Source organism: Rhinolophus ferrumequinum, chromosome 15, assembly GCF_004115265.2.
Source record: "Rhinolophus ferrumequinum isolate MPI-CBG mRhiFer1 chromosome 15, mRhiFer1_v1.p, whole genome shotgun sequence".
Classification (NCBI taxonomy): Eukaryota; Metazoa; Chordata; class Mammalia; order Chiroptera; family Rhinolophidae; genus Rhinolophus; species Rhinolophus ferrumequinum.
Genome location: NC_046298.1, coordinates 44,074,315 through 44,102,284, shown reverse-complemented (window position 1 = coordinate 44,102,284; position 27,970 = coordinate 44,074,315). Strand labels below are relative to the sequence as shown.

At 49.7% G+C, this 27,970-nt stretch overlaps 1 protein-coding gene across 1 annotated transcript; it reads right to left on the bottom strand.

The window, feature by feature from the left end:
• Nucleotides 1–11: 11 nt before the first annotated feature.
• Nucleotides 12–27,723, bottom strand: SULT2B1 (sulfotransferase family 2B member 1). The gene is made up of 7 exons (XM_033127150.1): nucleotides 27,521–27,723; nucleotides 10,825–10,964; nucleotides 8,084–8,292; nucleotides 5,932–6,058; nucleotides 5,307–5,401; nucleotides 1,827–2,007; nucleotides 12–231 (listed from the first exon to the last, which is right to left on the bottom strand). Exons 1-7 carry the CDS (start codon nucleotides 27,589–27,591, stop codon nucleotides 38–40), a joined length of 1,017 nt encoding a protein of 338 aa, XP_032983041.1. The 5' UTR covers nucleotides 27,592–27,723; the 3' UTR covers nucleotides 12–37.
• Between the last annotated feature and the right edge of the window lie 247 nt (nucleotides 27,724–27,970).

The window sequence follows — 27,970 nt, the reverse complement described above, 5'->3', positions numbered from 1 at the left end:
AGGAGCCCGGACAGGAGCGATGCGTTTATTCTCAGGGTCACGGGTGGGGGTGCTCGGAAGCCTGGGCTGGGCTGGGGCTGGGGTCGGGGCTGGGGTCAGGGTCCGGACTGGCATCCTCTGGGTCTTCGTCCCAGGGGAAGGTTGGCATCCCCCTCATCTGCTCGCGGTAGACGCGGTCGAAGGCTTCACTCTGTGCCACCGTGAAGTGGTTCTTCCAGTCTCCGCAGACCCCTGGCGGGGAGGGAGGGATGCGAGGTGAGGAGCAACCGGAGCATAGTCCCAGCCCCAACGTCCCAGCACCCTGTTTCCCACATCTGGGCCTTTGACCATGCTGTTCCCTGTGCCAGAAGCACGGTCCTTCCCCTGGCCCATCTCCATTTTGCCCCTTTCTCTGCTGTGATGGCTGACTCACCTTGGCCACTAGTCACCTGGCCAGACCCCTGGGCACCATTCTTGCTCCCTCCCGTCCTTGCCTCCCTGCCCCCATCCTGTCAGCAGACCTCTCCCCTTCCTTCACTTTACCCACTGAGCCCTTAAATCTCTCTGCTCAGAACATCCGTCTCCCCATGTAACATTGCTGCACACCTTTCACAGCCCCTGTGTGACCTTGTGACCTGTCCCTAACCTCACCGACAGGACCTCCTCACCTCAGTGTTCCTGCAATGCCCTACACTACTTCCGTTATTGCTTTGACGTTGGGAATGAATGAACTCACTTGGTGCCAGGCATCGTGCTGTTTGTGACAGAATCGGATGAAATCCACAGCAACTGATCAGGCAAGGGGCGGGAACCCTGCTAGTCTCTGTGCACCCCGCATGGGATCCCCCAGCCTCAGGTTTCTAATCTCAACACGGGGCTCCACCCTTACATGGAATCCTGGGGCCAACGTCACTTGGATCACAGTATTTTGAATTTTGGCAAGTGCGCGTACCACATATTACATGACACCCCTAGTGAGGTTTGGGGAGCCCCCTGTAGTGGGCTGAATGACCTCCCTAAGATGTCCATATCCTAATCCTTGGAACCTGTGAATAGGTGACATTTTGTGGCAAAAGGGACTTTGCAGATGTGATTAAGTTAAAGATATTGAGACAGGAGAGGGGTGGAGATGATTTTGTATTATCCGGGTGACCCCATTTAATCACAGGGGTCCTTGTAGGAGGAGGCAGGAGGGTCAGAGTCAGAAGATGCTACACTGCTAGCTTTGAAGATGGAGGAAGGGGCCATGAGCCAAGGAACACAGGCAGATCTGGAAACGGAAGAGGCAGAGGACAATTCTGCCCTCGAGCCTCCATAAGGAACACGGTCCTTATGACACTTTGATTTTAACCCAGTGAGACTGGTTTTGGACTTCTGACCTCCAGAACTATGAGAGGTACATGCGTGCTGTGATAAGCCACTAAATTGGTGGTATTTTGCCAACAGCAGCAACAGGAAATGAACACACACCTACCCTCACCTCGTAATACAACACTTGAATGTCTCTGGGGTAAACATTAATGCAGGAAGGATTCACGCAGACTCTGAAGAGCCTCCTAGCGATTCAGAGCTGGCTGTGGCTGTGCACACAGGCGTTCTGTTCCTGTTGGGCGCTCTCTGAGAGGCAGTGGCAGGCCTGGGGTAGCAGGCACATCTGAAGCCCCTGCTGTGTCCAGGCCCCACCCCGTTCTAAGCCCTGTGTGTGGAGTCCTGAGTCCACAGTGACTCTGTGAAGACAGATCTATTCAGAGCTGAGGAAGCTGAGGTCCAGAGAGGTTAAACAACTCGCCCACGCGACACAGCCAGGCCGTGTCCCAGTGGGGCTTAGAACCCCAGAGCCCCCGTACCTTTCCGGAGGAAGGCACCATGGCTCTGGTCCAGCAGGCTGGGGGGCAGCAGCGTGAAGTTGGACATGGCGTTGGCCTTCATGGCACTGAAGGCTGAGTGAGCCACCACGGAGCCCAGTGCCTCCTCGCTCAGCTGCCGGCCCAGGAACTGGCAGACACGCTGCACGGAGCTGTGGAGATCCTGAGGGCAGGGAAGAAGGTGTCAGGGGGGCCAGGCGGAGGGAGGGGACCCCAGGGGAAGAAAGAGCACCAGACCTAGAGTTTGGATGTCTGAGTACAAACCCAGACCTGTCTGGGTGACATCCCCTCTTTGCCCCAGTTTCCCCACTTCCAAGCCAAGGGTTTTTTTTGCCTGTTGGATTTTGTAGTGTTCTATGGGTGGGAGGGAAGGGGCAGGGCTGGGTCAGAGGTCACAGCAGGGGGCAGAGTTTAGTCTAGTACCTCATGCAGAATCACCTTCCTTCAGGTTAGAAATAGGCATCAGCTGGCCTGTGCCCCAAACCTACTCCTCCCGCAGGCGCCCATCCCAGAACAGCTCCATCACTCACCCTGTCGCAGGGCCAGACTCCTGGCCCCCCTCACCCTTCCCTCTTCCCTTCCCCCTCAATCCTGTCAGTCATAGGCCCTGTCCGTCTGCTCTTGACTCCCTCTGCCCCATCCCTTCCTCTGTGTCCTCATAGCCCTAGCACTGGTCAGGCCTCATTCTCTCCCTGGGGACCCATGTACAGCCTCTTCCCTGGCCTCCAAGCCTCCAGTCCCTCACACCCAGAGCTGAGCCTGCTCCCAGCTCTCCTGTGTCTCCCAGTGCCCCAGGACAAGAGTCCCAGCCCCCAGGCCTGGCTTTCAAGGACAGGTGTGGTCACCTTTCCAGCTGCTCCCCACCCTCTCCCTCCAGGTCTCACCGCCCCCTACACTTTCCTCCCTGCAAGCCTTGGCATGGGGCTGCCAGGGAAGCCCAGCGCCAACCTGCACCACCTGGCAAACTTCCCCATCCTGATGCAGCGCAAGTATCTCCTCCCTCATGATAATGATGGTTCAAGTCACTGTGGATTGAGCACCTACTGTGTACCAAGCTCTGGTCCAAGCCCCTCATGTATATCTGTGCCGATCCTGTCAGTAGCCTTGCAGAGGCAACCCCAGAAGCTAAGAGAGGAAATATGGAGCAGGTTCTCCCTCTGAGCCTCCAAGATGGAACTAACCCTGCCAACTCCTAGATTTCAGACTTCTGTCCTCCAGAACTGTGAGAGAATAAACTTCTGGTATTTTTTAAGCCAAAAAAAAAAAGCCTTGTAGAAAGGTGTCAGTACCCCAATCAGTAAATGGAGGCCCACAGAGGGCAAAATACTTGTCCAGGGTCAAACAGCCAGGGAGGAGCTCAGATTTGGGTCCCAAAAACCTGCAATCCTCTCTATCTTGCTGCCGTCTCTGATCTGCACCTGGGACAATCAGCCTTCTAGTCAGCTCCACAAACCCCACAGCCCCCTTTTCCAGGTCATTCCTGGTTTCATAACCATCCATCCGTTTATCCTTTTGAACCACTGACGTGTCCCAGAAATTCTAACATGTTGGCAGTTCCTCACACCCAGGGGCAGCCCAGAAGCTCTGTCAGGCTGCATGGCCCAGTTTCTGGCTTGGAGAATAAAGCTGGATGGAAAAGAGGGGGGAGGGGTACTGCCAAAATCTTTTCTGGATCTTTTCATCAAAATAACTTTACCAGGGGGAGGCTGGATGGCTCAGTTGGTTAGAGAGCGAGCTCTCAACAACAAGGTTGCCCGTTCAATTCCCACATGGGATGGTGGGCTGCGCCCCCTGCAACTAAGATTGAAAACGGCGACTGGACTTGGAGCTGAGCTGCACCCTTCACAACTAGATTGAAGGACAACAACTAGGAGCTGATGGGCCCTGGAAAAAAACACTGTTCCTCAATATTCCCCAATAAAAAAAAAAATTAAAAAAAGAAAAGACAAAACAACAACCCATGGGGTCCCCAGTGAAGAACTGTGTGCCTCAGACAAGTTATCAACTCTCTGTTATAAACCACCAGTTCCCCGTCTTAAAATGGGGATAATAACACTATTGGGGTGAACAATATAAGTTTAACATAAATCAGCAATTTCATGTGGTTTGATCTCATATGTAGCTTCCCTGTCAGTACTTTGCACGGATTAAGTGAAATAATTCATGTGCAACATTTGGTACATGACATTTGCCATTACTGTTATTACTAATTAGGTAGCCCCCCCACACACACACACTCAGAACCTAATCACTCTTACTTTACACACTATACTGACATTTTGGCATCTAACCTTGTCAGGTGGTTACAATATGCCAGTGCCAGGTATTGTGGCCCTCACAACAGCCCCGTAAGCTGGCATTGTTGACCCATTTTAAGGATGAGACCGCTGAGGCTCTGAGAGATTTTAAGAGGATTTTAACTGCTTTGTAGGACACCAAAATCCAGGCTCTTTCCAGTATAAAAAGTACCAAGAGAAAGGAGAATACAAAAAATACATGAAGTGTACACACAGGAAGCGAACATATCTGGGGCCATTGGTGAAGGGACACAGATCTGAGACACAATCTGAGAGCCTCCCAGGCTCTCAGATTCTCAGAACAGACCTTTGCTAAGACCCAAGAATGGTTGGGCACATTCACTGTGGACTGTTCTAGCTAGAAGCCCTGCATCCTCCTTGAAGCCAGGTAAAGCCATAGGCATTCTGCATGGTCTCTTCTTCCAGGAAGACCTCCCTGATTTCCCCAGCCAGAAGGTGTCTCTCTCCCAGGTGCCTGTCCCAGGTTACATCTGATGGGGTTTGGACAGGATCCCAATCTAACTCCAGGTTGTTCCTTCCACTACTTTCCTCTGCCTTTCAGGCCACAACCATCATAGATACTCACTTCCCATGTGCCACAGTTTCGCATGATCTCATTCATCTTATCTCCTCCCCTGCTCAGAGCCCACCTATGGCTCCCACCTACTCAGAGAAAAGCCAAAGTCCTCACCATTGGGCCTCATTTTCCACCCCCACCCCCACTCACTGAGCTCTGGCCATCAGGCCTCTTTCCAATCCTTGGAACTCTCACCCCAGAGCTTTCGCACTCGCTGGTCCTCTGCCGGGGACACTTTCTCCAGGTATCTCCATGTCTCCCTCTCCTCCTTCAGTTCTTCGCTTGAGCGTTACCTTTTCCTGGAGGCCTCCCCCAACCACTCTACTAAAAATCGTGTGTTGGGACACATTCCTTATCCTCCTTTCTCGCTGGCCTTTTCTCCTTAGCTCTTCTTCCCAGCTGCCGTCTATTTGATTTATTTGTCCATGGTCCCTCTCCCACTCGCGCGCTCAGGAACCCTGTTCTGTTCACTGCTGTTGCCCCAGCACCTGGATCGGTGGCAGAGCAGGCCTTACTGGAAGGGAAATGGGGGCCGTGAGGAGGGGAGGAGTGGGGGCTGCTGGGCCAACGTGTGTGTGGCTTAATCACCTCCTGCAGCTCTTCATAGGTGATAAACAGGAAGTTCTCTTTGCCCTGCATCCGAATCCAGCCTTTAATGTGGTCGAACCAGGAGCCGAACTGCACTGCGGGAGGAGGGGCGAGAGGTGAGGGCCAGGCAGCAAGGCCACCCGGCTGTGGCTCAGAGGGAACTAACTAGTTCCACCGTCTTAGGCCTGGCCCCTCTGAGCTGGGTGCCTCCCCAACCCCCAGACTCCTACATCTAGCGTCCTGTGTCCCTCTGTCTCTTCGTCTCTGTCTCCATCCCTTTCTGCATTTATTTCTCCATATCTCTCTTTTTGTTTCTCTCTCAGTGTCTCTGTATCTATGTGTCTGCATATCTGTCTGTCTCTGGCTTACTCTGTGTCTCTCAGTCTTTCTCTAGCTCTTTCTCTCCATTTCTGCATCTCTCATTGTATTTTGGTTTCTCTCTCAGCCTTTTGGTCTCCCTCTCTCCCTCTGTCTCTCTCAGTCTGTTCTCTTGGTCCCCTCTCTGTCTCCATCACTCTTTATAACACCCTGTATCTCTGCCTCTCCTTTCTCATCCCTCTTCTGTCGCTCTTCCAGTCTGGGTCCACTAGGGGCTCCCCCGACCCCACTTTGCCCCCGTCCTCACCTTCGCCTTTGAGGAAGTTCTGCAGGAACTGGTCAGGCGTGCCAGGATCCTTCAACTGCCCAGCGATCTTGGAGTAATGATAGAGCGAGACGGCCACATCCCGGGGATTCCGGCCCATGTAGATCACCTGTGCATGGGTGTTGAGGAGAGGGGAGAAGGTATCAGACCCCAGGGCCTCAGGGCCTTGAGCTCCCATCTCTTCTGACCCTGCAGCAGGAAGGACTCAGGGTAGACTTCTCAGAGGACTTCCCAGCTAACGGTAGCTCAGATAATTTCACCTCATCCCAGAAGATGGGGCGAACTCCCTCCAACCACATTCTAGGAGGAGAGGGGAGCTGTTTATGAATCAGATGGAGAGACAGTTTGGCTTTAGGGAATAAAGAGTGGAGGAGGAAGGCATGGGGTTCAGGATGGGGGAGATCAGGGTGAGAAGTGTTGACCAAAAGAGAAGAGAAGCCTTCCTATTCCCAGAAACAAGGCCCCAGCCACATCCTTTCCTGCATGGACCTTCGTCCCAGCCTCCCAACTTCCACACGGCTCCAGAAGGTCTTTCTACACCCAGAGCTGAGTCTGTCCTCTTTGGCTGTCCAGCACCCCTGGGTAGAGCCCCAGGCCCTGGACCTGGCATTAGAGGCCCCAGTGACCGGGCTCCAATCTGTTTACAAGATTTATATTCTACAACCAACCCCTACCCCCAAGTCCCATCAGATATGTCCTTTCCTGACAACCATCTCTTTCTCCAAGACCAAGGTCAGCTGTATGGTGGTCAGCCATGTCTACATGGCCAACCCTAGACACCAAGGCTCAGGTGAGCGTCCCTGGTGGGTGAGACTCTGCTTGTGGTCACACGTCGTTGCTGGGAGGATTAAGTGCTACCTGTGAGACTCGACTGGGAGAGACAATGGGAAGAGGTGCTTGGGCTCTCCTTGCCCCACCTTGGCTGATTTTAATCTGTGTCCTTTCAGTGTAACAAACTGTGACTGTGAGTTCCACCGTTTTCGCTGACTTCTGGGTCCTCGTGAATCATGGAGACAGGGTGGTCTTGGGGACTCCTGGACTGCAGTCCCTATATTGTCTCTGTGCATACTTACTTCCTCGGTGATCCTACCAGTCTCCTGGTTTTAATTATCTATCTATCCAGCAACAAAGTGCAAATATATGTGTCCAGCCCAGTTCTCTCCTGTCAAATCCAGATTTGTCTATCTCACTGCCACTAGCAACCTCCACCCGGATGCCGACGGGCCACAGCAGAGCTCTCCGTCTTCCCCCTCCATCCTCTCCTCCCTGTCCTCCCCATCTCAGTTGTCGACAGCCCCATCCTCCCACTTCCTGCAGCCAAACACCCTGGAGACACCCTTGACTCATCTGTTTCTCTCACACCCACATCCAATCTGTCAACAAATTCTCCTGGTTCCACCTTCAAAATACACCCCAAACCCATCCCCCTCCCTTTTTTTCACCTCCACGGCCACCACCCAGGTCTCCTCTATCGGCACCTCCCACCTGGACACTTGCAGTCTCCTGCTCTCTGCTTCTGCCCTCGCTGTGACGAGCTGTTCCCCACCTCGCCACCAGAGGGCGCCTGTGAAGACCTAAGTCGGCTCCGGTCTCTGTCTAGAGCCCTCCTGCTCTGTCCTGCTCAGAGTACAAGCCAAGTCCCAGCCACAGCCAACACAGTCTGGCATATTTTTGGCCCTGTCATCTCCACTGCTCTCCCCCTCTCTCACTTGGCTCTGGCCACACAGGCCTCCTTGCTGGTCCTCAGGCATATCACACCCACCGCAGGGCCTTTGCACCTGCTCTTCCCTCTGCCTGTAATTTTCTCCCTCAGACACCCTCCTCCTGACTCCTCCCCTCACCTCCCAGGTCTTTCCTCAAACGGAACTTTCACACCCTATTTATATTGCAACCCCCACCCCTAACTCTAACGCCCACTCTCTTTCTCAATGTGAATTATCACCTTAGAAATATTACATTTTTTGCTTATTTATTCCATCTATTCACTGCCTGTACTCCTTTAGAATGTGGGCTTACATTGTGTTTATTTACTACTGTTCTAGATCAGAGCCAGGACATAGTAGGTGCTCAATAAATATGTGCTGAATTCATTTGTTAGTTGTGCCTTCTCTCCCACCCCTCCCTGCTCCTGCACCTTGGCCTTGGAGTTGAAGAAGGTCTTCGTGAAAAGCTGGATGGGAAGGTGGGAACTCATGAGGCGGGGGCTGGACTGGTCCGAGAGGCTGAAGGCACCCATGATAGTCTCACACCAGGGCGCCCGCTTCCAGATGGGCACCGAGCGGATCCAGGAGGGATCCCCGTCCTTTAGGATCAAGCTGAGGATCTCAATCATCCAGTTGGTGCCTGGCAGGAGAAATGGGGCAAATTAATTGGCGATGCGGAGGGATAAAAAGGGGGTTATCATTGGATTTATAATGGCTGCGTTTACTTCACAATTGGCTACATGTTTTATTGCCCAGACTCTTCACAACTAGTAGAAAAGGTGGGGTTGGTTGTCTTTATTTTCAGGGCAGCAAACTAAAGCTCAAAGAAACAAGGTCACTGGCCCAGGTGGCAAAGCTAGGAAGTGGCACATGGCAGAGACTGGCTAGCTGTCTGCCCAACCCCATTTCACTTTCCTACCAGGAATACAATGGGACTACATTTTCCAGCTTCTCTGGCAGCTGTGTGTGGGCCATATGACTGAGTTCTGGCAAAGGAAATGCAGGTGGCAGTGAGGTGCAGCCATTTCCAGGCCTGGCCCGTACACTCCTCCCACGTGACCCCCACTCTCTCGATCCCGTGTCTGCTGGCTGGATGCTGAGACGCCAGGGGAAAAGAGGCTCCCGGGGATGGCAGAAACACAAGACCGAGGGAGCAGGGCTGCCTGAGACTGCTGGATTTCCCCCCACTCACCACCCCAGCACATTTCTTTGGGCGCTCTGCTTCAGCCCTAGCGGGAGTGGCTGCTCCCAGTATTGGCTCTTCCTGTATCTGTTGGGGTTCTCTTTACCCCTTTGTAGTTTAATCCTGTTACTAGTTAATAACTATTTTTTTGTGGGTGTGTGGTGAAATACACAGAACACAAAATTTACCAATTTAACCATTTTTAAGTGTACAGTTCAGTAGCATCAAGTGAATACATTGCTGTGTAACCATCACCACTGTCCAACTCCAAAGGTGTTTCACACACAGAACTGCTTTTCGGGGGACGGACTTGTACAGCTCCGATGAAGGGAAATTTGGCTATATCCATCAAAATCGCAAATGCACAGACCCTTTGACCAAGCATTTCTATATCCAGGAGTTTATTCTACATGATTAATAAATATGCGTGCAAACGCATACGTGTGTAAATGATACATGTGTGGGATGGGGCATTGTGCCTAAAGTTTACATCGCGCATAAAGGCAAAGGACTGGAAATTAGTAAATACTAATCAGTAAGGAACTGATTAAGAGAAACCTTAAAAACATGCTGAGTGAAAGAAGCCAGCCACAAAGGCCATGTATCGTGTGATTCCTTTACATGAAATGCTCAGCATAGGCAAATCTATAGAGACAGAAAGTAGATGCTAGTTGGCAGGGCCTTGGGGGACTTGGATGTGGGGATTGGGAGGTAATGGCTAAGGGGTACAGGGTTTCTTGCTGGGGTTATAAAAATATTCTAAAATTGATTGTGGTGATGGTTGTACAACTCTATGAATATACTACAGCCATAGAATTGTACACTTTAAAATGGGTGAGTTGTATGGTATATGAATTATATCTCAAAGCTGTTACCAAAAAGACCCTCATGTAACTCCATGCTGAAAAGGGTGAATGTCATATTTTGAAATTTTTCAAAGATATTTTGAAAAAATAAAGAAGTTGAGCCGGCCCGGTGGCTCAGGCAGTTAGAGCTCCATGCACCTAACTCCGAAGGCTGCCGGTTCGATTCCCACATGGGCCAGTGGGCTCCCAACCACAAGGTTGCCAGTTCGATTCCTCGACTCCCGCAAGGGATGGTGGGCTGTGCCCCCTGCAACTAACAACAGCAACTGGACCTGGAGCTGAGCTGCGCCCTCCACAACTAAGACTGAAAGGACAACAACTTGACTTGGAAAAAAGGCCTGGAAGTACACACTGTTCCCCAATAAAGTCTTGTTCCCCTTCCTCAATAAAATCTTTAAAAAAAAAAAAAAAGAAAGAAAGAAAAAATAAAGAATCCCATCATTTTAGAGAAGAAAAGGCTGAAATCTGTCCCTTCTCTCACTAAAACCTCCCCAAGGGACTTTGAGTAAAGTCGCTGTAGACCCTTACCTACCTTCCTTCTCCCCTCCCTTCCTACTTCCCTTTTTACCTCTCTCCTTCCCTCTTTTCCTCTCTTCCTTCTACAAATATTAATTAAATAGTTATGATGTGCCAGGCACTGTTTTAGGCTCAAAGAACAGAGCAGTGAACAAGACAAACTAAAATATTTACCTTCATGGAGTTCACGTTCTAGTGGGGAAACCAGAGAATGAATCAACAAATAAATACATAATATAGTGGTTGGTAGTGATACACGAAAAAAAAAATGAGGTTAGTTAAGGGGATAGAGAAGGACAGGATGGGGATGCTATTTTTTTTTTTTAATTAGTTTCAGGTGTATGGGGATGCTATTTTGACCAAGGAGGTCAGGTAAGGCCTCCCTGGGGACATGAGAGCTGACCTGGGGCAGGAGAGGGATCTGGGGGAAGGGTGCTTCTGGGGGAGGGACCTGCCAGTGCAAAAGGCCAATGTCACCCCAGTTCTGGACAGATCCAGCCCCCACTTTCCTCTTCCCGTTGTCTTCAGTGTGCCCATGTCCTCCCCTGTGCCACCCACACCCCCACTCTCCCTAGCACCTGCCTCCCCAGCCCAGCCCAGCAGGTACCTGACTTGGGGTAGGTGATGATGAAGATGTCGTCGTCCTGCACCTCGGCATTCTCCGTGATGCTGATGCTCTCAGGTGAGTAGATGCCGACAGGGAAGGGGATGCCCTTGTACCGGAAGTACTCTCCTGACAACTTCTCACTGTAAGAGGGTGAGGGAGACACCATGAGGATGGGGAGGAGGTGAGGGCAGAGGTCACCTGGAAAGGGGGGTCCTGCATTTGAGCGTCCTCCAAGGTCCCAGGAGCCTGCACTGCTTCCAGCTTTACAGCTGAGGCCTCCAGGACACACGGTGGCAGTGGCGAAAAGCGGCAGAGGAATCTCAGGAGAGGAGGGAGGGCAGGCAGGCAGGAGGGCAAGGGGCACCCCACTCGCTAGTGGGACCCTGGCACAGAACTTGCTCTGCACCTCGTTTTTTCATCTACAAAGGTGAGGATGGTTTACTGAAACCCCACAACAACCCTGTGAGGTGACAATAATTATTATTGCCATTTTATGGACGAAGAAAACGAGGCACAGAGAGGTTGAGTGACTTGCCCAAAGCTACCCAGCTGGGGGGACGTGGAACGCTTCACATCTGCATAGTGGGGCTAAACACTTTCCATACATTTACTCTTCGCCCCAACTCTCGAGGAAGATGCTAATTCACCACCCAATTTGGCCTTGGTTTCCTCATTGGTAAGAGAAGTGGGGTGCCCTGCCCACGTCTACGTGGGCACATATCAGCGGAGCCCACTTGCTAACCCAGATGTGGAGTCACCGTGAAGCTAAAATAGTTTTGAGCTTCAAGCCCCTCACTCAAGCTGCTTTTCCAAATGCCCAGCAATGTGTTCACATAGCCATACCTGGAAGTAAAATTGTCAGAAGTGAGATGTTTTAAAAGTAATCGCTTTAATCCTATCTCTTTCTGTTGCAACCTCCTCCGGGATCTCCAATCTGTGGTGCAGGACAAGGATGAGTATTTTGGGGTCCTGACTGAGGTGAAGTTGAATTGGGATCACATTTCATTGGGAGTTTGTGGGATATTGATAAGGTTTAAAGTCACATCTGTGTATGTTACAGCGAGCTGGCTGGGTGCAGGAATTGGGTGTAATGACATGAAGACTTGGAGACAGAAGTTGGATTACAATATCAGGCGTTCAAGGGCACAAGTCACCAAAAGTATATGGTGGAGGGGGACATTCAGGTTGGAAGTGTGCAAACCCAGGAGCCAGTGTTATTATTTTTCTGGAATGTTTAGAGCATTTGTCAGCTTTCAAAATGAAGAAATTATTGTAATGTCTTTTATCACTCTAAATGAACATTCCCTCTACCTAAGGTTGTTGCCACCTGCCTTGATTCCTTTTCTAAAGGAGAGCCCCCTCAAAATGCTATAAGCTTCAGGCCCCGCAAAACCCCAATCTGCCCAGTCTTAGCCACCATACTGCATCACCTTCCATTTGTGTCCTTAGGATAATATATTGAACTGGGGGAAAAAATTGTAAGTGGGTTATATCATCTGTGGATTTCATTTCAAGATCATGAAGAGGATGTCTCAAATCTCCTGTTATATAAAGAGGGTCCAACTGCACAGATGAAACTCAGAAACATATTGCTGAACGAAGGATGAGGAACACTAGCATCCAGATTGTATGATTCCAATTATGGGAAGTTCAAAGACAGGAGAAAGTAACCTATGGCGTTAGAATGAGGGGTGGTGATTATCCTTGGGGAAGTTGGGGAAGTGAGGGGTGGGGGCACATGGGGGGCTGGTTACACGGTGTGCCCACTTTGCAAAATCCTTTGAGCTCTGTGCACAGCACTTATGTGAGTTTTACTTTAATAAAACATTCACTGAATAAAACATTAAAGGAAGAAAGATACTCTCCCCACTAAAACAACTGTTTTTAATAAAAAGGAGGTGAGGTATTGGGCCTACTGAGGTTGAAAACCCAGCTGACTTACAGAGGCCTTTTCTGTTTGTTCCGCTTTGTCTGCCCAGTTGACAGATGAAGAAACTGAGGCCTACTGAAGGCTATGACTTGCCCAGGGGTCTCCCGGAATCTTTCCTGAAGGCCTCCCCCAGCTTTGGAGATTTTCGAGATGGAGCGTTTCTCCAAGGCCTGCCACTAGGGTCAGGCTTGGAGCAGAAAGACAAAAGCTAGAGAACTGTGTCCTCTGCCTGGGGTCACAGGAGGGCTCTTGGAGCCCTGGTGAGGCTCAGCCCACCCAGCCAAGCTTCCCAAAGGGCAGCATCCCTAGATGGGGTCAGGAGGGGAGCTGCAAGGAAAGCTGGTGTGTGGCCTGTGGTCTGCTGGCGAAGGGCCCCTCTGTCTCTGCCTGGGGTCTGTTCCCGGGGAGAAAGGGAGAGAGGGCTGTCACCTCACAGGGGTGGGGGATTTGCAGGCCCTGCTTCTGAGGAACTAAAGTGGTACAGGCGTGAGCAAGAGCACAGCTCTGGAGTTGGACATCTCAGGCACAGAGACTGGCTTTGGCACTTTTTCCAGAATTGAGGCCTGGTACTTAATCTGTCTGTGCCTCAGTTTCCTCAATGGTAACACCGGAATAGGAGAAGTGGCACAGTATCTTGGTTAATGTCATAGACCCTGGAGCCAGAATATGTGGGTTTTAATTCTACGCCCCACCAACTGTGTCTGCAGGCAAGTCACTCAACCTCTCTGTTTTTTCATGCATAAAATGGGGACAATGATAATAATCTTTACCTCACAGGGTTGTGAGCATAGAAAAAAATGCTTAGAACTGTGCCTGGCACAGAGTAAGCACCATATAAATGTTTATTATTTTTTTAACAGTAGGGATAATGGGAGCGTTTAATGTGTCAATAGCTGTAAAAATGATTGGCTCATGGTCTGCATTTAATACATCTGGGCTAAAATTATTATTATACCCAGTAATAGAGGCAACACTGGACATTGCGTGAGCCCAAAGAAGGGGCTGCTTAGCACAGCATTTGGCACACAGTAGGTCTTCAGCACATCGTTATTACTTTATTGTTCACTGATGTCATCAGGTACCCCATAGGTTGAGGCTGAGCCGTGGTCTTAGTGATGTCACCAGTTGCTAGGCAGATTCAGCCCAGTGGGTGGGAGCTGTGAGTTCATGAGTGACCAGGCAGATTAGTAGCGAAGTGCCTAGACATTGGCTCTCTCTGTGCCAATGGCAACAGATCGCACCTCTTTGAGCCTCAGTTTCCTTGTCTGTTACATGAGGATAATCTCTACCTCAGGGTTTTAATCCTACCTGAGGATTAAACGATATAAAATATGTGAAAGGCCTCGCTCCTGATAAATGCCCAGGAAACCAAAGCTCACGTTAGCGTTCGGCATTAGGAGTTTAGTCATTGATCTCGGGACTGCTCCTCAGGGGGAAATTCCCTCCCCATTTTATAGGAGAGGAAAATGGAGACGCCAACAAAGAAAGGATCTTGGGCCCTTGAGGAGTCCTGGATCTTCACTGAATGCATAAATGAGCACTTACTATCTCCAAATCAGGGGTCTGAGCCACACCCCAGGAGGCCGGGGTGGAATCCACTGGGACATCCTGGTGCTCAGCCACTGTTTGTCTGAATGAATGTATGGTGAATGAATTTGTGAATGAATGAATGTGCAAATGCATGAAAATGGTTACCAGAAAAAAAACAAAGGAAAGTCAGACAGCATCGGTTACGTTCTCCCCCTGCCTCCTTGGTTCTCAGCCCTGAGCACTTACAATCCCCTGTGGGGTCTTTAGAGATTCCCAAAGCCTGGCCTCATTCCAGACCAACAGTGTCCAAACCATTGTGCCCTCAGAGCCCAGAATGACCAGTTGTTCAATAAATAACTGAACACCAGGTCAGTGGGAGAAAGACAAATACCATATGATCTCACTTATACGTGGAATCTAAAGAATAGAATAAATGAGCAAAGTAAACAGAAAGTCTCAGAGATATAGAGGAAAAACTGGTGGTTGCTAGAAGGGAGGGGAGCGGGGATGAGGAAGAAGAAGGGATTAGACAGCATAAATTGGTAACGACAGGATTGCCACGGGGATAGGAAAGACAGTTTGGGGAATATAATCAATAATGTTGTAAAGATTTTGTAGGGGGTCAGCTGGGCACGTGTCTTATTAGGGAGATCACTTCATGGACTGTGTAGATGCCTGACCACTGCGCTGTACACCTGAAGCTGAAGCTGAATAATATTGAAAGTCATCTATAATTTAATATATATATAGTCACAAGATGTGGAGTACAGCATAGGGAATAGAGTCAATGGAAATGTAACAGCTATATACGCTTTCAGAGGGGCAACAGATTGGGAAAGCTGGGTTATCACTTTGTCAGGGGTGAAATGTCTAACCATTACATTGTTTTGTAAACCTGAAACTAATTTAAAAAAGAGTAGAAAAAGAAACAAACAAAAATAACAACTGAACACCAATATTCACTAAAAACGAGGTAGGGATGAAGGAGAGCTGGGATCTCCCTGCGTTTTAGGATGCTACAGGTGAGAAAATGGGGGTTCAGGGAGGGGAAGCAGTTTGGCCAAGGCCACAAGGCAAGTACCAAGCAGAGCTGGGATTTGAACCTCAGCCCTGTAGAGAGTTTCTGTCCCAGTCCCTCCTCCTCCATGGACCCCACACTCCAGCTAAAGCCCCACAATGCACTGAGCACTATTCCCACCTCCAGGCCTTTGCATCTGCTGTTCCTTCTGTCAGGAATGCTGTCCCCTGCTTGGCTGAATCACACTGTGTGCCCTAAAACAGGTCCTGTGTGCCTTCTCTCCCCACCTCGTAAATCAAATCTGGCCTTAGGGTGGCCTTTCCTCTCCCTGGATCACAAGCCCATTTTGTTCCCATGCCACGTCCAAGGCCTGGCATGCAACTGTCACTCAACTGGAGCAAAGGAATGAAGATGAGCTGGATCAGAGGCTTGCCGCAGGAAGAACCGGCCCACATGATGGGCAAGTAGCAGAGGACCTGCTTAGCCTCCTACAAGGTGCCTGGCCTGCCCTGCTTGGGAGACCCCAGGACATGAGATTCTGAGAATGTCCCAATACGTCGACCCTCCTGCCTCCAACCCCCAGAGTCCACCGGCACTGGCTCTCCTTCTCTGTACCTACTTCACTGGTCCAGTTCACGTCTCCTCCTTGCCCCCTGGAGCAAAGTAAACAGAAAGTCTCTCAACCCAGCCTCTTCCCCAGTTTCTTGGTTTCCATTCTCTGACTCCTGTCCATCCACTTCATGGCAGCAGCTCCTCAGCCGGGAACTCAGGGCCCTACATAGCCTGGGCCTGCCCACTTCTCTGGCCTCCTCAAATCTCCAAGACCCTATCTGACTTTCCTCTGATCCCAGGAGGGCAACTGGGGCAGGGGAGCCACCTTTATGGAAATTCTATGCCAAGGACATGCATTACTACAGACTCCTCCCAGAACCCCATGAGGTGGGAACACCCACCTCACGAGTTCCACTTTGTGCTAGAAGAAATGGAGGCCCAGAGTGGTTAATATATTTCCTCAAGGTCACACAGTAGTCTTCAAAGGAGGCCTCAGTAAATACCTGTCATTCAGCCTCCACCCCTCCCTCTGCCACTAAGACACAATGTGTCAGTTTCATTCAGCCTGGCATGCAACAGGTGTGCAATAAACAAACTTGTCACCAGTTCCAATCCCCTGGTGGTGGTGGCTCAGTCACCCACTCCAGAGGCAGCCCAGTCCACACAGTGGGGAATGAAGATGGGGTGAAGTTGGACAGATTTAAATTTGAACCCAGGCTCTGCTACCAACTAGCTGTGTGACTTTGCATACTTGCCTTAACCATTCTGGGCCTAAGTTTTCTCATCTGGTGTAGGTAAATAGGAAGGCCTCCCTTGAGGGAACTTGGTGAGGATTATAATACTGCAGTAGCCTCTAGCCTGGACTACTGCAGTCACCTCCTTACTGATCTCCCTGCTTCACCCCTGCCCCTTTCAGTCAGTTCTCCCACACGCAGCTGCCAGAGGGGTCTGGTTAGAACCTGAGTCAGCTCCTGTCCCTCTGCTCAAAAGCCTTCCCTTTCACTCAGAGTAAAAGCAGAGTCTTCACTGTGACTGCAAAGCCCTGCATGATCTGCCTTGATCCCTCTCTGCCTTCATTTTCACCCTCTCTGCCTTGCTTACTTAACCCCAGCCACACTGATCTCCCTGCTGTTACATTTCAGACTGAGTCCTGCCTCAGGGCCTTTGCACTGCCTGTTCTCTCTGTCTTCCATTCAGGCCTGTGACTGGCATCCTCTTCTCCTTCAGGTCTTTGCTCCAACATCACTGCTTGTCACTGAGGCCTCCCCAGAAGCTCTGTTTACAACTGAATCCATTCCACCTCCTCACCCTGCTTGCTTTCTCATGGCACTTGTCACCTCTGAGAAGCTCTTATGGTTTACATATTACATTGATTGTGCCTTTCTTCTCAGCTTGCATGTAAACTCCATGAAGCCAGATATATATATATATATATATGTATATATATATATATATATTTTTTTTTTGGTCTGTCTTAATTTTCCGTATATCCAAAAACACTGGCATACACAGAAGGTGTGTCAATATTAGTTGAAAAAATAAAAATAACACTAAGAGTTAGCCCTGGCACAGTACTCACCAGTACATTATGGGCTTTAATTCATTTATTTCCTCAACAATCTCAGAAGGCGGGTGGTATTGCTATTCCGTGTTACAAATGAGAAATCGAAGCATCGAGAGGCAAAGTCACTTGGCTAATATCACACAGCTGCAGAGGGCAGAAATAGGATTTGAACCCAGGCAGTGTGGCCCCACAGTTTGCACCCCTAACCACCCAGTGCCATGGGGTAGCACTTCTGATCTTTTCACATGGCTGTCCCCTGGTCTGCTCATTCTGAGCAGACACTGTGGGGGGTTGGGGTTGGGGGCAGTGAGGAAGACATGGCTTTGACCTTAGGTAACTCACATAATATTTACGAGTCTTAGTCTCCACCTCCCTCCCTTGCTCAAATGAGTATTTAACTACTAGGGGTATATTATTATTATTACATTGTATTATATTATATATTAGTATATCTCAATGAAATAGCATAATATAAGCACAGATTTTAAAGCAGAGTCTCCCTCTCCTGCATGTTCACCCAAGAGAATCGAAAACATTTTCACACCTAACACTGTACTCGCAGGTTTATAGCCACACTATTTATAATCGCCCAAATCGCCCATGTGTTGAAGGACAACCCAAATGTCCTTCACCAGGTGAGTGGATAAACAGTGGTACATGGACACACGCGAACTACTTGGCAATGACAAGAAAAAAATCATTGACACCTACAGTGATGCGCGGATGAGTCTCAAAGACTCAGAAGGTCATAATCTATAATCCCATCTACATGGCTGTGCTGGGCTGAATAATGGCCCTAAAGACGTCACGTCCCAATCCTTCGAACCGGGGAATATGTTACACTACATGGCAAAAGCTGTGATTAAGGATTTTGAGATGGGGAGATGGTGGAGGGAGGGGATAAATGTAACCGCAAGGGTCCTTATAAGTGGGAGGCAGCAGAGTTAGAATCTGAAAGAGAAGGTGTAATAATGGAAGCAGAGGTCAGAGGAGAGAGACTGGAAGGTGCTACGTTGTGGCCTAGAAGGTGGAGGAAGAGGCCACAAGCCAAGGGATGCCGGCAGCTTCTAGAAGCTGGAAAAGTCATGGAAGGAAATGGATTCTCCCCAGGAGCCTCCAGGGGGAACCCGCCCTGCTGACACTTCACTTTTAGACCAGTGACACTGATTTCAAACTTCTGACTTCCAGAAGTGTATGAGAATAAATTTGTGTTGTTTTAAACGACTCAATTTATGGTCATTTTTTGCGGCAGCCATAGGACACTAACACAATGACATTTTCAAAAAGATATAGCAATATGGACAGAGACTAGATCAGCAGTTGTGGGGATGGAAGGGGTGGGAGAGAAGGCAATTAGGGATGGGGGAGCATGTGACTGCAAAGACATGATGGAACAATTCTGTGTCCTGACTGTAGTCATGGTTACACAAATCTATACATGTGTTAAAATTCATAGCACTAATCATTCCCACAAAAAAATCAATTTTACTGTTTGATTTTTAAAAAGAACCTCATTGTATAAATGCTTAATGCCCATTAGCCATGATTATAACCTAACATTTGTTTGGCCAGTGTCCATCTTGGCTACCTAGGGATGTGCAGAGAAGCAACCTCTACTTCCAGTGTAGGCCTGCCTTCTATTTGCTCTGTGACCTGAGGCCACTCTCAAACCCTCTCTGATCTCATTTGAAGAATGAACACCAGTAGGGAGGTAACCAAGGTCTCTTTTCTAGGGGCCTCCCAGTCTGATGTCCAAAGAGAGTGCCCTATCCCTGGGAGCTGTAGGCTTTTTTTTGCTGGAGGTGAGGTAAATTCATTCATTCTGCCCACAAATATTTATTGAGCACCTACTATGTGCCAGGCACTGAGGGATACAACAGTAGGGGCAACTGACAAAAAAACCCTGCCCAGCTTATGTTTGAATGAACAATGAAATTAACACAAAATATTTTAAATGTAGTAATATATACAAATGTAGTAGTATATGCGGATGGTGATGGGAAAACAATGAAGCAGGTGGAGGAGAGGGGGCGCCTGGGGAGACAGTGTTGCAATTTTAGATAGAAGGAGTCAGGGGAGGGCCCTCTGAGGAGGTGATGTTTGAGCAGCCCTGAAGGAGGTGAGGGAAGGAGCCACTGTGTGGGTACCAGAGGAAAAACTGTGTGCTCAGGAGGTGAACGGATAGGCTGCTGGGATTCTGGGGTTTGCATGGGGCTGGAACTGCCCCCCTCTTCCTGCGTGCGTGGCCTATCCTTCCAGGAATGCCATCGGGCCCATGATGACTTTGTCAGCAGCCCTGCTGTCCTGCTGACTCACGGCACGATGCCTGTGGTCAACTCGCCTTTCTCTGAGGAGTATTGCCAAAATTCTGGGAACCTGAGCTGGGTTCAACACGCCTCATTTCCAGAACACACTGTGCAGTGTCCAGCAGCTGTGCCTTTGCCCGATAGCAGTGCCCTTCCTCACCTCCTGAAATTCCGCTTGGTGACCATCTGGGCAAGCATCCCTGGCTGCTCTGGCCCCCTCAATCTGTCGGAATGACTCAGGCCTTGGCCAGAGTGCAGAGAAGCAACTCACCTGCCCTCCGTGGCAGAGCGATTAGAGTAACATCTTTGGGAGATCATTTGGTAACATTTCAATTATGCAGGCCACCTCCACTAAAGCAGGGGACACCCCTCCATGTGTATTATCACCCATCTCAGCATCCTGTTTGCTTCTTTCCTAGCCCTTTTAATACTTAGTAACTATTTTCTTTGTCTATTAACTTGTTTAATTCAGTCTTCCCCACTGGTAGAGGAGCAGAGGGAGCAAAAATTCTCCTCTACTATGTCCCACCTCCAAGAAACAGCGTCTGCCATGCAGGCAGCACACCATATTTTTCTGAATGCATAAATGAATGTAACCCCCAGAAATATATGGAATAGATATGTGCCCTGGAGGAAATGCCCAGTGAAATATACACCCGGTTGTTCATTGCAACATCATTTGTAAGAGGTACCTGAACAACAGGGGGACTGGATAAATACATCAGAACTATATAAATAAATCAGGACCCTGCAAACATTGGAATCCAGCCTTTCAAAAGGAGGTTTTTGTGTCATAGGGGTTTGGGTGACACACATATTTCTCAAAACTGTCACACTTCAGATTTGTGCAGTATATTGTACTTAAACATCATCTATGAAAAGAGAAACCCATCAATAAATATTGAAGTCTATTTAATGACATGTAGCCTAGAACTTTTAGAGTGAAATGTTCTAACAATGTCTGCAACTTCCTTTGAAATGCATCACAAAGAAGGATTGATAGCTGGACGGAAGGATGCATAGACATAATATCATAAAATAATAAAATATAGTAAAATTTTAGTGGTGGTGGGAATAGGGGTGTTCACTGGATAATTCTTCTAATGTTTTCCTATGTTTTGAAATTTTCATAATAAAAGGTTAGAAGGGTAAGGAGGTGGTAATTATTTGGCCTTCCAAATATTTGATTCCAAAATTTGATTCCAAATATTTGATTCCAAAAAATCAAAAATATATATGATTATATATATATAATCATCTGGGTTTGTTAATAAGTTAATGGTCCCCGCCAACACGGTCATGCCAGCGCAGGGGATCCCAGTACCACCAGTTTGGGGTATAATCTAACAGTGTTTATAGGAGCACAAGCAAGCATATTCACGGTGTGGGGGCTCAGCTGTCTTCTCCTCAACTCCCTTCCTCCCCTCCCCCCCCTTCCTCCCCTCCTCCTCTCTTTCCTCTTCCTTTTAAACAATACTGATATCATATCTTAAACTTTACTCTGCCTCTTGCTTATTTTTCAGTTACTATATCATGACAATCTTTTCAGATCAGTCCATAGCTATCTCATTCTTTTAAAAAATAACTGCAAGGTATCCCCCTGCCATCCTTTTAAAATGATTTCCTTTTGAGGAAACGCTCTGAAGTAGATTGTGACAAAAGCACAGGACCCCCATGCCATCCAAACCCCTATCCCGATACAGAACAATCCAGTGCTCCCAGAAAGCTTCCTGGTGCTTCTTCCCTGTGAGTCCCCTTCCCCACCCCAGAATTCCCTGCTGCTCTGAGTTGTCCCATCATAAACGGAGTTGGCTGGTCTTGGATGTTCTACAACTGTCATCTTATGGAATGTCCTCTTTTGTGTCTGGCTTCTTTTGCTCAGCGTAATGTTCTTGATATTCATCTGTTTTCCTGTGTGTATTAGACATTGTTCTTTTCTATGGCTGAGTAGAATTCTACTGTCTGAATAAATCACGGCGTGTTTATCTGTTCCCCTGCTTCCAGATGGGGCTATTAAGGATGATTCAATTCCCGCTCCGCATTCTTCCCCCGACCCTTGACGATTCTTGCACATTTAAAAGTTATACAAACATAAATGAGTTTAAAAAGTTGAGATATATCATTTTGATGTGTTACTTTTATGATAATAATAATAAAAGACCGAAAAAAATCTAGCTAAAGAAATGAATCAGTGGCTTCAAATTCTCAAGGTCCTTTGTACTGCATCACTGGCTGTGCCCTTCGAAGCCCAGCAGACTCGTCGCACACCCATGGGCCTGCACTGCTCCGCCTCCTCTGGGTCCCCACACCAGCACAGCCAGTCTTGTTCTGTTCCCACTGCCAAGTTCTACTTGTTCCTGACACACTCCCTTCTCCACCACACCGTGGGCCTTGCCTTTAGCCTGAAGGCTCTTTTAGACTTTTTCTTTACTTTCTTTCTTTTCCCCTCTCCCTTCCAACTACTCTGTGCTTCTCCCTGCCCTTGGCGTACAGGATACCGGAGCCAGTCATCCGGCAGAACCTTCCAAGAGGAGAGAAACAGTCCATTGTGCACCTCTGGCCCTTGAAATTTGGTCAGTGCGACCCGGGACCTCAATTTTTAATTGTATTTAATAATAATTGATTTTAACGGAAACACTGGCACTCAAGTCAATTATTGGAAAACTTTTTAGGTGAGTTTGGAATAACTCAGGCGTGGAATCAACTTTCAGCTGTCACAGCAATGAGATCTGAATACAGATCCATTCATTCTGATAGAAGTCTAGCGGCCGATATGAGAAAATACACACCCTATTTCAGAGGATTAAGATGAATAGGAAAATGTAAAATATCTCATTGATAATTTTGGCTATTGATTACATATTGAAATGATAGTATTTCAGACATAGCAGATTAAATTAAATATATAATTAAAATTAATTTCACCTGTTTCCTTTACTTTTTTTTCCAATGTGGCTACTAGAAAATGTTTATTTAGGGAGCTCACGTTATGCATCTATGGGACAGCGTTGGTCTGGAGGGCGGGCCAACAGACAGACCACAGACACATTGATCAAATATAGGGTGATAACCTCCTGGTGAAGGTTATGGCCACAGAGGGACAGCCTCTTTCCGCAATTTGAGGCCTCTGTCTTGTACCTTTCTCTAGCATGGGGCTTAAGAGTGAGGTCTCTGGAGCAAATCTCAGAGGTACGATTTTCTCCAGGCCTTGGTTTTTCAATCTGTAAAACGGGAATCATGACATTGGCTGCCTCACAGGGAGGGCTGTTAGGAGACTGAAAGGTGCATGGTTGACGCTCAGGAAGGTCATAATTATTATCATTCTTTACCCTGACCCCACCCTTCCGGGCACCTGAGCTCTGGGCTCAAGAAGAGTCACAAAAATTAGAGGAGGAGGAAGGAAGGATAACCGTGCAAACCCTTACTCAGCAGAGAACCCGGTCTGGCCCTGGCCCCAGCATCACCCACCGCACCCATTTCACAGATTCACAGCTCCGAGAGCCTCTGTGCCCAGCAGGGCCCAGCTAGTGAGCAACATGGGTGGGACTTGAACTCAGGGCTGTCTGCCTGCGGGCTGTGTGGCCCCGGGCATTCTTGCCTGCAGTGTCCTGGTTCCTGTCCCAGCCTGCGCCTGGCGCCCCCTGCGAGTAGCTTGCCTCACCTCTCCCATACTCTGGACCTCCCCGATCCAGGCATCAAGGTCAGGGCCTTCATCCTTGCCTTGGCATCTGATGCCATGATGGTCCACCAGGTCCCTCTCTCCCTCCCCCAGAGCTTTCCTTTAGCAACCTGGGCTGCTGGGTTCTTTACAGGTGAGTCCTGGCTCTTCCCACTTCCAGATCCCTAGGCAGGCCTACTAGGCACACATCCTACCTTCCCACCCCTCAGCCCCTAGAGAGCAAGTGGGAATGGAAACACACCTTCCCTTCATTTTCCAAGCCTGGGTCCCTTGCACAGGGTGTTGGGGCGAGGGGAAGGGGGGCTGTGAGAATTCTCACCAAGGTACCTTATCTACTAGCGGTGGCCCAGGACGCCGTCCTCTCTGCCTGCCCAAATTTCACCCAGGCCACGAGGACCGATGTCTTATTATTTGTTTATCGCTTAAAACCTTTTCATCAGCGCCCCCTCACCCCCCTTCCCCTTGGAAAAAGCAGCTCTGTGGCTGGCAGGGCTGTAGACATAAAATCATTTGAGTGGCTTGGCCCTCCCCCAGGAAGGAGGGGCTGGGCATATAAACCGGGGCTGGCGACCTCAGCCATAAAGAGGCCAAGATCAGAAAGGGCCTGCACGTGGACTGCACGATCAAAGGGAGGGGAGGAGCAATAACCACAGGTCCAAATGCCAGCGTGGCTTCTTCTGGCCTGAGTCTCTCCAGGAGGGGCTGGTCAAGGTGCAGCCTAGCACGCAGGATATTCCAGGAAATACAGAGAATTACGTACTAAGCCTCCTGTCTGGCAGGGGCTATCTCAGGTTCCTGCCCCTCCTTCATCTTGCTCATCCTCTAATTCTTTTCACACCTGCCCCGCCTGGTTCAGGGTGTGAGAAAGTCAGGCTGCCTCCTTCAAATCCTGGCTCCACCTAACTTGGCAGTTGTGTGACCTTGGGCAAGTCACTCAACTTCTCTGGGCCTCGGTTCCCTCCGTCATAGGTGGGATAATATTTCATCTCAAATGGTTGTTGTGAGAATTGAATGAGGTAATATGTAGAAAGCACTCAGCACAGTGAGTACTTAAAATAATTCTATAGGGATTCATGTCCCCTGGGCTTGTCTCCTCTTTGGCTCCCCCGCTTGTAAACTGACCGTAACTATCTTTGTCCTGCCTACCTGCCTTCTAACTTTTTCCTCTTAACATTTTTATTTTGCCCTTGTTATCCCTTTTTAGTCCACTGCATACATGTATATACATACATGCATACATGTATATACAGACATGTATATACATTTATATGTATATGGAACACATATAAAATTTATAAAGCATAATTGATAAACCCCATGCACTAGAACATTCTGTGCAATGTGTCTTGCGGATGTCTCTGGGCTCCTCCTCATCTCCTGGACCTCCTCTCCACAACCACTTTCCCGAATTAAATCCTTGTCAGTTGCTTGTTTTGGGGGGGGACAGTTTTATCACATAGGCTTGTACCCTCAAAACAATATATGGCTTAGCTTTTCTTATTGGGGGAGGATAGTGTCTAAGAATTGCTTCTTACATTTGACCTTAAGAGTCACTCATGTCACTGTTGTGTAATAATGGTCCCCACAGGAATTTTCCACTGCTTATTTGGTGCCCTCAGATCCACACAGCCTCTCATTTCCTCCCAAGAGCCACTGTCCTTTTGCCCCTCCTGTGTGCCCTGCCCTTCCTCACCTGTTTTGTCATCCTGACTAATCTTTCTGCAAGCTCTAGCTCAAAGGTTGCCTTATCTCACTCCCATTCATTCCTTGACATCATTCTCAGAGACATCATTGTCCATCCCCGCCCTGAGCCGAGGACTGCAGAGGTGGTCCCCACGCTGTCCCTATCTGTGAACAGGTCGGCATCTGGGTGTCACGGGACAGGTTTGAAGCTAGAAGTGTGATCACGGTACCTACCTGTGGTGCCCAATAATCTTAAAATGTGTGAGAAGGAGTTTGCCACACAAAGGAGTGAGGTCTTCCCAGGTGAAGGAAACTTCAGGCACAAAAGCCTGAAGGTGTGTGATTCAGGCTGGAAGGGCTGTGGAAGCAGCCAGCTGGGGCCCAGGCAGTGAGGAGGGTGGGAGCAGAGCAGCAAGCCCACAGGAGGAGCAGGGCCAATAGGGGGACCGCAGTCCCTACGCCCCATTTTAAACCAGAACAGCTCCATTTTGATCTCTATGATGTAGTTCTGCTTGGGAGTAAGAATTCTCTTGGACAAAGGTACCAGTGCCTCAGAAAAGGTTTGGAAACCATTGCCGTGGGTGCTGAGGAGCCCTGGAAGGGCCTTGAGCTGGGGATGGCCAGGGGTAGATTTGCATATTAGAAAAGATTTCTCTGGGAATCCCTGCAGAGGGAACTGAATATGCAAAGGCACTGGGGCAGGGAATAGTGAGGTGTGGCCAGGGAATTTGAAGTCATGGGGTAGATGGAATGCAGGCGAGCAGGGAGATTGAGCTGGGAGCCCAGACTGCCAGGGCCTGGAGACACCTTGGGACTGGGAAGAGGGGAGGGGCAGCTCTGGGAAGGACCGGAGGCGGAAAGGTTAGGGCAAGGCTCTAGGGGCAAAGATGAGGCCTGAGCAGGGGCCACGGGAATGGAGATAGTCGGGTCATAGGAGAGTGGGGCTGGGGAGGGACAGGCTGTAGGAGGGAGAGTAAGGAAAGCACAGTGCCTGGGAATCTGACCTGGTGACTGAGATGGCGGCCCAGGAGGAGGAGTCATTCTGGGGGAGCCGCTGAGTTCAGTGAGGATGTGTGTCTGAGGGGCTAGGGAGGGAGCCCCAGAAGGGATGTTAAGGACCCTCATGAGAGGCAGGGATTCCAGGAGCTCATGGAAAAGAAAGTTTAAGGTCCTAAGGCCACCACCCAGCGGGCTGCAACCACTCAGGTCTAGAAGTATCTTATAGGTAAGGGTTATTTACCTCCATTTTTCAGGTGAGGAAACCGAGGCTGAAACCTTCCTAGAGGTGGGGAGCCAAAGAAACTGCAGAACCCAGAGGAGCTGGAGAAGAGAATGCTGGTACCTTCCTCAAGAAGAGCTGGGACCAGCCAGAGTGGTGGCCACTCTGAACCTAAGAGGCCCAGAGACACTGCGAGACTTGTCCATGTCACACAGCAATCAGAATTCAGCTGTTCCAGTCTCTGGAGTCTGGGCCACTAGGGAAGCCTCTCCGTGTCCCAGCTCCTGGGTGAGGAAGCGGAGGGGAGGGTCTGAAACAGTACAGCCTTGCTGTGTGATCTTGGGCAGGCTGCCTGCCCTCTCTGAGCCTCCTCATGCTCGTTTGTAAAATGAAGCCATGAGGAGTGGGTATCACCTATACTGTTGAGGAGATGAGAAACCACAGACTCTGGGAATCAGACAGACTGCGGTCAAATTGGCATCTGACTGCATGATCATGGTCACTTTGCCCCTTGGCCTCAGTTTCCCCATCTGGAAAGTGGGTACTATAGAAGTGTCTGATATCCTCAGGAACAAAGGAGTCACGCTCAAGAGATAGGAAGTGCTCCGTCCTAACCTCTCCTGAGAACCAAGGAGTCGGGGCCCAGTCTCCTGGCCCCCTGCCCCCTGGGGCACAGCCTCCGGCTTTGGAACTCAGCTACATCCTGCACCCCACCCATCTATGCTCTCCCATCCTCCCTCAAATGTTGCTGGTGGCACATTCTGAGCCCCTGTGAGGGAAAGCACCCCCATTTGAGGGCTTTGAGGAGAGGGGCACTGTGCCAGCCAGAAGTCTCAAGGAGGAAAAAAGTACAACATCCTTCTTGTTTCCTGAACAACTACTACACGCCAAGCCTCCTGCTCTCATCCAGTCCTACATCAGGGAGACAAATGATTTATGGGCCCCTTTGATAGACAGAGAAACTGAGGCCCCAAGAGGTACATGGACACCCCAGGCATCCCAGCTAGTGACTCAGGACAGCCCTAGTCACCTACTCCCTTCCAGGAGGGACCTGCACTCCAGGGTGGACGAGCCAGCCCAGCCCAGCCAGCCAAGTCTGGGCTGTGTCTGAGGCTGCAGGAGGCCAGGGGCCAGCTTTGCGGAGGCCCCTGGCTCTTCCCTCAGGCCACCTGCTCTGGGGGAGTCTCGCGGCCGGTGTCCACATCTGGGCCTCACCTGATTTCCGAGATGTTGTTCTCGTAGGTGTCCCACAGGGCCCGGGTCCGGGGCTCAGCGGGCCCGTCCATGGCAGGTGGGTGAGGGTGGGGAGGGGAGGACACGCAGGGAGCAGGCAGCACGGGGACCAGGTATGTGCAGCAGCAGCGTCTGCCACCTGGGGAGCCCGCCAGGAGCCTACCTCCACGCCCAAGGGGAGGGGCAGTACTCAGCCGGTTCTCCCAGCTGCTACCCACGCCTCCAACAGCGGGGAGAGGCCGAGAGGGAGCCACCCTTCTCCAAAGGTGGGGAGGAGGGGTGATGAGCACGACCTGGGCATCTTGTGAATGCGTGGGGCAGAGTCCAGGGGTTCAGCGTCAATCCTGCACTGGAGCCTTCCGGGCTGCTGGCTCTGGGCATGTTCGCGCCCACCTGAGTTTGTTCGTCGGACTAAGAAGCTAATCCTATCTC

What these genes read in the sequence shown, in the direction of transcription:
- SULT2B1 (XM_033127150.1), bottom strand. Translation starts at nt 27,591, where the DNA reads ATGGACGGGCCCGCTGAGCCCCGGACCCGGGCCCTGTGGGACACCTAC. An exon ending in CATCACCTACCCCAAGTCAG is followed by an intron (nt 8,293 to 10,824) that starts GTACCTGCTGGG and finishes TTCTCCTGCCAG; the next exon opens with GCACCAACTGGATGATTGAG. An exon ending in TCTTCAACTCCAAGGCCAAG is followed by an intron (nt 6,059 to 8,083) that starts GTGCAGGAGCAG and finishes ACCCATGCACAG; the next exon opens with GTGATCTACATGGGCCGGAA.